General features: G+C 49.7%; 1 protein-coding gene across 1 annotated transcript; it reads left to right on the top strand.

Annotated features, from left to right (window-relative positions):
* On the top strand, positions 1 to 1,031 carry Neurog2 (neurogenin 2). Its single transcript, XM_004626751.2, has 2 exons — positions 1 to 13; positions 269 to 1,031. Exon 2 carries the CDS (start codon positions 270 to 272, stop codon positions 1,029 to 1,031), a length of 762 nt encoding a protein of 253 aa, XP_004626808.1. The 5' UTR covers positions 1 to 13; position 269.
* Positions 1,032 to 9,743: the final 8,712 nt, after the last annotated feature.

The raw sequence follows: 9,743 nt of genomic DNA on the forward strand, positions 1-9,743 counted from the left end.
ACGAACGCGGCAGGTAGGTGTCCTCGCCGCAGTCCGGCCTCGCCCGCATTGTCCCTGCGCCGAATCGGCCTCCGAGCCCGGCGCGGAGCGTGGCAACAGCTCCCTGGCGGCGCGTCCTGGAGCGAGGCGCGAGTCCCGGAGCGGCCGGGGCGGGACCTCCTTTCCTCTCCCTCCTCCCGGGGTGTCCAAGCGCAGCCTCCGTCCGCTCGGGGTGCCCTTCCATGCCCGACTCATGCGTGTCCCCTCCCGTCCCTGCTCTCCCCCGCAGGATGTTCGTCAAGTCTGAGACCCTGGAGCTCAAGGAGGAGGAGGAAGTGCTGGTGCTGTTGGGCGCGGCCTCCCCGGCCTCAGCCGCCCTGACCCCGCTGTCGTCTAGCGCGGACGAGGACGAGGACGAGGAGCGGGGAGTGCGTGGCGGGGCGCGCGGGGCCGGCCCGGGGGCGGCGGGCACTGGTGGTTGCGGGCCGGCGCGGCTGCCGGGGCTGGGGCTCGAGTGCAAGCGGCGCTCCCAGCGCTCTCGGGCAGCCTCGCGTGGCGCCAAGACGGCCGAGACAGCACAACGCATAAAGAGGACGCGCAGGTTGAAAGCCAACAATCGCGAGCGCAACCGCATGCACAACCTCAATGCGGCGCTGGACGCGCTGCGCGAGGTGCTGCCCACCTTCCCCGAGGATGCCAAGCTCACCAAGATCGAGACGCTGCGCTTCGCGCACAACTACATCTGGGCGCTCACCGAGACGCTGAGGCTAGCTGAGCACTGCGGAGCCGGCCTGCCGGGGGCGCTCTTCCCCGAGGTCTCAGGCGCCGCGCCCCGCAGCGGCGGGGACAGCCCGTCGCCGGCTCCCACGTGGAGCTGCACCGCCAGCCCCGCGCCGTCCTCCGCCGCGTCCTCCAGCTCCACCTCCCCCCACAGCTGCACTTTGTCTCCCGGAAGCCCGGCGGGGTCCGACCTGGACTACTGGCCGCCGCCCGCCGACAAGCAATGCTACGCGCCGCACCTGCCCCTGACTGGGGACTGCCTCGGGCCTTAGCGGGCCCTCATCCTCCCAGCACCAAGCCCTCGTTCAAGGCCTCCTAGGGTGGCCGTCGGTTCCTGGCCGTGGGCTCTCCCCAGGGAATGGCTTTTGGGGTACTACCCTGGGCCCGCGGTGCTTGATGGCGTTGGGCAGACCACGCTTCTCCCTGTTCCCGCCCGGGAATAGCCGGGAGCCCTCCAACTGGTCCCAGTGGTCTCTTCACCTTCGCTCCTGCATAGAGATGTTAATGTCGCTAGAAAGCCGTGTGTCCCAGCAGCTGAAAGAGTTCGCCGGTAATAATGTTATCCACAGACCCGCCGCGCCGTGCAGGCACCTGCTTCTTCCCATTGCGGCCTGCGGGCGGTGGGAACTTCACCTGTCAAACCAAACTTTCCCTCTTTGACGCGCACTTTGTTCCTTTTCCCAGATTCGTCACAATGCCTATTGTCCCATCCTCCTCTTTTCTTTTTTCTTCCCCATTGGGCCATCTGCCTCTTATGATTTATAAGGGGAGAAAAAAAATCTTGTTTTGTGAGAGGGCCAGGTTAGAAGTCATTGTATAATTTGTAGGCTTTGTGACGATTGAATGCAAGCGTGGAAATTTAGGCTGAACTCTGTATCAAAAGGAAAAATGTGGAGGAAAAGGGAAAAATCAGGAGGGAGGATTGCTTCATACATTATTCATCTCGACCTTTTAGGGGAGGGGGAACTCCCCCATTCTTTCAAGAGATTAAAAATAAATCAACAGTCTGAAAACCCGAGCAGACACGGAGAATTACCAGGATCAGCCACACACGTGTTCCCTTCTATTTATTATAAAGAAAATTGTCATGGGAAGATAATGTATTTTTTGTATATTCTACAGAGTTTATTCTAGTATGTATTTACACCTTGAACAAGAAAATCGTTCTTGTGATTAAGCTATAAATAAAGTATCTAATTTTCATAAATTTCATGTGCTGTGTTCTGATCTTTTCTTGCCAACTCAGTGGTTAGGTGCAGAATGAGACGTGCTCTTCCCTGTCAAACAGAAAACTCGCATTTGGGGACAGTGTCTGATGTGATGTCTAGCTAAGAAAGCAGAAAAATGCTGAGTCTTATTTGAGCCTTCATCCCTAAAATAACAGGAAACACTTGTATAAGCACAAACTTTACAAGAAATCAATGATTGAACAAATGGGGGGGAGCATTAAATGACAGCAAAGTCACAGTGAGCTCCAAAGTGTGTGGAGGGACTTCATTTTTAAAAACTACGAACTTGCAATTTCTTGGTGGCATGTGTAGAAATTTGGTTCTTACACTTAACCCTTTTAAATTTCAAACCTCATCCATAGGCCACAGGGATTGGGCAGCGAACCGCGATGGGCCCCTTCCAGTGCGCACATCTGTGAGGTGCGAGCACTTATCTGTTCATTACTGGAAGCTGATTTTGTATTCACTACTTTAACAAGCTAGTTGGCTTGAAAAGCAAACTCCTGCTGGAAAAAAGAAAATATTCAGAGTAAGCTTGAATAGACAATATATGTGAATAGCTCTGCCTTCTAATCTTTGTTAATTACCTAGCCAGAACTTCTTCAAAAGGAATAAAAATTGTCCAACTCTCACTTTCATCTCTAATGCAGAAATGAGTGACCTCTGGTTGACCTTGGCTTAAAATTGACCTGAGTTAAGGCTGACCACATTCTATGTGTAAATCACTTGAGGGATGGTGTCTATGAGAACACAGGTTTTAAAAAAATTCATTTTTTTTTTTTTTTTAATGATGGTGTTTGAGGAATCCTCCTGTGAATGCCATGTCTGTTTCTGCTTTGGTCTAAGCAATATTACTTTCTCCTAAAATGTCTGAAACTGCTCCTCTTCTCTACCTGTATGGGAAATATTATGTGTGTAATAGTTTAGTAACTATCTTTTAATCAAACTCAAGGATTTCATTTAGTTTTCATGCATTTCACATAAGAAGGACCTGTTGGAATATCCCTTCTAGTTTAAAGATTGTGTTATTATTCCTGATTAAGAATGAATGGGTAGGGGCTGGGGAGATGGCTCAATGGAATAAGCGCTTCCCTGGCAACTGAAAGGGCCTGAGTTCAATCCCCAGTTCTGGGGAGGGGAAAAAAAAAAGAATGAATGGGTTCACTCAGTGTGGGGCAAAAGAGACAGATCGCTTATCTATATGTATACTTTCAGTATTTAAAAAGCTGATCTGTTGAGCAAGGCAATTTTAATGTGAGGGTTTGGAAACATCAGTTTTGATGACACTGTTGACAACACTTGTGATGATCCCCAGGACCTCCTGTGGGAACAGCTCCAGGTACCTCTCTGGATGCACACCCAAGGCATGTTCATTCTCCCAGCTGCAGAAACCTCCTCAGTGAGTGAGGTTAGCTGACCCCATAACCACATGATCCAAATGGTTTAGTTGGAGAGGCAGGGATGAGTGGGTGGCCCAGTAATTTTACTTTTACTCATTATTTTAATTATTATTATTATTTTTGAGACAGTCTCTCTCTGATCAGCCCAGGCTGGCCTGGAATTTGCCATCCTCCTGCCTCAGCCTCCCGAGCATTGAGATGCCAGGTGTGTGCCACCGTGCCTGTCTCAAGCGTAAAAGCATCACAGCTTATGAGTGAGCACCTGGGCCTAGCAGACAGCAGTCTGTCTACAGCATTTGTCCAGGCCCAGACTTGTGCTTGAGCGGTCAGAGGCAGAGCCAGTTCCCCTTATACAGCAGCTGTGAGTCACATGTGCCCAGGGCTCCCCTGCCATCCAAGACCCCCACACATATACCAACTTTGCATGATTACTTTTAGGGCATGCTGTCATCTGTGTGGTTAGAAACTTTCTTAGTGTTGCTCTTGGGCCTAAGGCCTGTCTCCTCCACTCGCACCCCAACCTCTCCAGGTATTAGCAGAAGGTCCCCTTGGCACCAGGGAGCTTGACGGCTTCTGGCTCTACTGTGCTGCGGTTTCTCAGGCCTGCTGCCTTCCCATCCTGGTGGATTTAGGAAGGGTTCAGAAGGCCCCTATGAGACATTCTCCCCCTACCCATAGCTCCACACTGCTGCACTGTGGGTCTTTCCAGCCCCTGGGGCAGCAGCCCAAGGCAAAGAGGCTGAGAGGCTTAAGACTGGGCCTGTCCTCTCTGGGCATTGCCTCAGCCCAGCTGTGGACCAGCATTGGTTCTATTTATTTGTCCTAAAGGGTTGAGGCCTTGACAACTTACTTTTCCTTCACCAGATTTTTTGGTGGCGGTGGGGGAGTTGTTGGGGATTGAACCAAGACCTCTGTACTATATCCTCAACATCCTCCTCCCCTTTAATTTTGAGACAGGGTCTCCCTAAGTAAAATTGTCCAGGTTGGGTTTCAGTTTGAGGTGCCCCTGACTCAGCCTCCTGTAGTGTTGGGATTGAGTTATACACTGTAGGAGGGGCTGGGGTTTCAGGCTTCACTGTCCCCAGGCAAGAGCCAGGTGGCAGAGGAAGGTTCCAGTCTGCCTTCCCCAGAGCCCAGCCTGGTGACCGCACAACTGGGCACCTAACCTGGAGGTGTGGGGTACGCTTCTCCTGGTGTCTCACTTTGTAGTGCAGGGTGTTTTCGAAGTCACTATGTGGCCCAGGAGAACCTCCTGCCTCAGCCTCTGACTGTGGACTGTGTTAATTCAGTAAACCGTGCTCCCTCTTACAGTGCCAGCATGCCTTAATCCTAACTGGGACGTCCGACCTCCGTGTCAGTAGAATAAGCAGAGTAAGATAAATCCTGGACCCGAGTCCATCGCTCTGCTAGCCTGCCTGCCGGGAGCGCGCGGGGTGTGGGGGGGGGCGGGGGGGCTTACAGGGCAGGGGGGCTGATCCATTTCTTTCCACCCTGGCAGGGGCTCCTTGTGTGGTAAATAACTCCCCCTCCATTGTCCTTTTCCTAAGAAAAAGGGCATTTGCCTCATCAGTGATTTGGCGTGGCCCAAACCACAAGCTTGGAGCCTGAGCCTCAGGGCAGCGGGGTCAGCAGCAGGGCGCACATGCCGGGGGCCACTTCAGGGATGGCGAGGGAGCCGGCGTGACCTCCAGGGTTCTGCCGCTCAGTGCCGTCCCTTCACCGCTTTCCTTTCTCTTAGGAACACAGCTCCGACAGTTCCACGGTCCCTGATGGGAGCCAGCGAAGGCACCCGGGCGTCCCATCCCTGCGGAGCAAATACTAGCGGGAATTCTCCGTGCGGGGCGAGGCGGAACGTATGGGAGCCTCGACAGGGGCGCCACCTTCCCGCTCCTTTCGAGCCCCAACTGCTGGGCCGCAGAGGGTCGGGGAACAGCGCCGTCCCTCCCCCACTCTCTTTCTCTCTCTCCGTCCTTTTACCGTGCTAAGCCTGCACTGCACAAGCGGTGGCTTCTGTGTTCGCAGTGTCTCTGCGCAGCCGGGAAGGACCCGGGCCCAGAGTTTTCCAGCGAGGGCAGACTTGGAAGGTTTGGCTTTGGGGACAGCTCTTTAAGTTTGTGGAGTGCGGCTACAGAGACCCACCATGGCCCTGAGCACTTGTGCCCTCCCTGGCTGGCCGCATCCAGCCTCTCTGCGTGTGTTTCATGGACAGTGTTGAGGCCCAGCGTTTCCCACATCCTCCATCCTTCCTTTGCAGCGACCCCATTCCTTGTCTGTTTCTCTCCTTCGCAGAGTCTTGTTTCATACCTGCCGTCCAGCACTGGAAGAACAGTGGTAGAAAGGCCTGAAGCCTCTCACCTATTCCGTTTGTTGCAGAAACAAATAAAAATGCTAAAGTCCACGGAAAAGTGGAAACAAGAGCCTTTAGGATGTAGACAGAACTCAGGGCTGGTTTCCATGGCAGCAGCTTGCAATACAGGCTTCACTGACAAAGGAGTCATCTTCTCTTTCAGCCAGGTTGATGATGGATAGTTGTGCTGGTTTCAATGTAACAGTTTCTCACCACTGTCATGCTGTGGGCCACTGTGGGACTGGAAAGGGGGGTATTACATCCTTCCATGGTATAAGAATGGTCTAGCCAGTGGCCATGTAGGATGGTGGCCCTCCAGACTGGCTATGACTTCCGTGGTAGCAGAGGGATTACAAATGAAGAACTCCTGGGCAACCTTGTTTCGATTTTGAGTTTTTCAAGGTTTTACATCATTGAAACAGCCCAAGCAAACAAATACAAGTTAGGATTCACCCTGAGGATCAGATCAATATCTCTCCCAGCCCCACTTCTTGAACAGTTTTGAGAATGATATCCAGTGAGGTCCATCCTTGAACCTCCTGGGACCTCTCTAGAGGAAACATTAACCAAAGCCATTGTCCTGCTTTCTTGGCACAGTGTCTAGGACACAATCAAACTGGTTTCTATCAGAATTACCATGGCACTAGTTTGGAAGCAGTCAAGGTAGAAAGGTGGTTTTGCTGGTAGAACAATAAACCTCTTGGAGATCTTGAATTCAAATCTAGTGATTCTCTTGAATTAGGAGGGAGTGGTCATTTACTTGTTTTGAAATACAGGGGTCTACGGCCATACTACCCTGAATGCACCAAATCTCGTTTGAAGTACTGGGGGTTGAACCCAAGACCTTCACACTGAACTACATTCCCTATCTCAGTCTTTAAAAAATCTTTCCTAAAAATAAATAAATAGATAAGTAAGTAAATAAATAAATAAAAATCTTTTTCCTGGGCCTGGTGATTCATGCCTGTAAATCCCAGCACTTGGGTGACAGAGGCAGGAAGATCACTATGCATTTGAGGACATGGGCTACATAGTGAGTTTCAAGGCCAGCCTAGACTACATAGTGAGATTTTGTCTCAATATATATATTGAGCCAGAAGAAGAACTTCATTCACTTGGCTGCGGGACTGGTTTGTGTTCGGGATGCACTTCTTATCTGTCTATCATCTATCTATCTATCTATCTATCTATCTATCTATCTATCTATCTATCTATCTATTGCCAGCTCAGCGCACCCTGGGGGCAGGGCTGGGATGGCATGTGGTGCCAAAGATCGAACCGCAGTCCCTGAGCATTTTCCTAAGCTTGTCTAAGCAAGTGCTTTAGACTGCTGAGCTATCTCACCAGCCCTGCACTTCTTATTTTCAATCAGATTTTATTGGCTCATTTTAGATGCATGCAATGATCAAGATGATCACGATGATTAGAAACGAAGAACTGCGAAAACTTGTTTTGATTTTGAGTTTTTCAGGCTTTTACATAACTGGAACAGCCCAAACAAGCAAATAGGAGATGGGATTCACCCTGACGATCTGACCAGTGTCTCTCCCAGCCTGACACTGCAGACGGTTTTGAAAATGACTTCAAGTGAGGTCTGTGCATCATAGGAAATGTGTACCTACACATGATATAACTTGTTTCCTTTTTTTTCTCATTTCCCTCCCCACCCTTCAATTCCTCCTCCCCTTCCCATTTACAAAAGCTTTGTTTTCTGTTTTTCCTTTTCTTCTCTCTCTTTTTTTCCCCCTTGGAACCGGGGACTGAACTCAGGCCCTTGCGCTTGCCAGGGAAGCACTTATTTCACTGAACCATATCCCCAGCCCTCTTCTCACTGTTAACCCCCCCACTACCTTCCCCAGTTGAACATTTTCTTCCTAGTCCATGCATGAACTGTTCTACATTTTGGTCCTTATTTACACTTATGGTTTCTCACACCAGAAAGCGATGTGGTATTTATATGGGTACCAAATTTATTTCACTTAACTGTAGTTTTCAAGGTGGATACACTTTCTTTTTATTTATTTATTTATTTATTTTTGGATACACTTTCAAATTCTAGAATTTTCTATTTTACACATTTGAAAAGATTAAGGATCTCAAAACACTCCTAACAGCTAAATCTTGGAAGCGACCTATACAATAAAGAAAATGTGGCATTCACACCGATGGTGTGCTACTCTGCTTTATAGAAAGACAAACTGGAGTGGTATGTGGTAAGATGGATACACCATAAGACCACAATTTTAAATGAGGTAATCAAGCATGCAAGCCTCAATACCATATGGTTTCTTATGTGAGAAACCCAGGATACAAATAAAGAGCGAAGAAAAGATAATAGGAAGTAAGGGGATGGGCTTTCTCAGATGAGAAGGGGGAGGGGAAGGAAAGGAAGTAGAGTTCCCACGAAGACGTGCTCTCTGCAGGGAGCAGCTCCCCATGGGGGGTGTGAGTGGCCACTGTGTGCTGCAAACATGGAGTCATGGAAAGCCAGACATGAAACACAGTGGTGATGAAGCCACATGTCTCGGTGCCTCTCACAGGATCTCTGGCCACCACACTGCTCTCTTAGTTGTCCTTCAGCCTGTATCAGTGGGGCCCAGAGCCTGGCCTCATGCAGCCTAGCCAGCACTTAGCCACTGAGCTACGTCCCCAGCCTTTTTCAACTTTATTGGGAGACAGGGACTCAGTAAGTTGCTCAGTTGCTTAACTTCAGCCTTAGGCTCAGAGTAGCTGGATTAGTTGGGACCTGGGGCTGCTCGTCATTCCTTTCTTTAGAAGCCCAGAGATGTTGGCTTCTACACACCTGGCAGCACCTGAAGAGAGTGGGCTGCTCCTTCCCTAGTGCCTCACATGCCCAGACCATGGACACCTGGGGCCTCTCCAGTCTTTCTCTTGTCTTAATCTAGTAGCCCTAGCCTTGGGCTGCCAAGCCACCCTATCCCAGCAGTGGTCTTCACGAGTTACTGGAACTCCCAGTGGCTGCTGCATGAGGGAGGAGGAATTGGAAGCGAAGCCATGAAGATTCGGTGGTGTTTATTACTACACAGTATTTAGCCGACCTTGATAAACATGGGTACGTAATGTGGTGTTGTCAAAATATGTGGTCAATTGAAAAAATCATTACACTAAAGGACACATTGCCATGAGTCCCCCTAAAAATACTCCTCACTGCTCTTGCTGCTTTATGAGATGGCTCTGGAAGTCCTCTTTCATAAGTGTTTTCATGAGATGTGATAAAAAACTAAGGTGACTGCCACTGTCAAGTGACCTCCACCAGAATGGCAGGCTCACACAAGCAGCACAGGGCATCCTCAGCCAGCTCATTCACTGTGCAACTCCTAGCTCTTCCTGTAAGCCAAAATGACCAGAAAAGTTCAGTGCTTCAATCAGTTCAGAGCATGGAGGCAGCTGCGGCCTGCAACTAAAGACTCTCAGGAAGGAGCACTTCCGGAGCTGCTGCAAGAAGTGGCAAGAAGGAAGGGACAAGAGTGTTTAAAGCAAGGGGGAGGCTTCAGAGGGGGATTGATGACAATGTGTTTTTTCCTATAATAAAATTATTATTGTTGTTATTGTTGTGGTACTGGGGATTGAACTCAGGATCTTGCACTTGCCAGGCAGGCGCTTATGCCACTGAGCTATCTCTCCAGCCCTAAGATAATAAAAATTAAAAAAAAATATAAACACTAATGCCTCTTTTGAGCATATCTTGCACTGCTTTGAGAGAGTGTGTACCTTGTGAGTGAGAGAGGAGAGGGGAGAGGAAGAGGGAGAGAGAGACAGGGTGAAGGGGTTCTCCTCGACCAAAACTTGTTGGCTTCCAGTGGAAGAGTTTGAATATTCTATTTTTTTAAAAACTCTTTTATTTTATTTTATTTTGCTTTTTTGACAGAGTCTTGCTATGTAGTTCAGGCTGGCTTTGAACTCATGGGGATCCTTTTGTGTCAGCCTCCAAAGTGCTGGGATTACAGGTGTGTACCACGCTGCCTTTGTTATTAGGCTGGTCTTGAA

This window comes from Octodon degus, unplaced genomic scaffold (genome assembly GCF_000260255.1).
Source record: "Octodon degus isolate 3935 unplaced genomic scaffold, OctDeg1.0 scaffold00016, whole genome shotgun sequence".
Lineage (NCBI taxonomy): Eukaryota > Metazoa > Chordata > Mammalia > Rodentia > Octodontidae > Octodon > Octodon degus.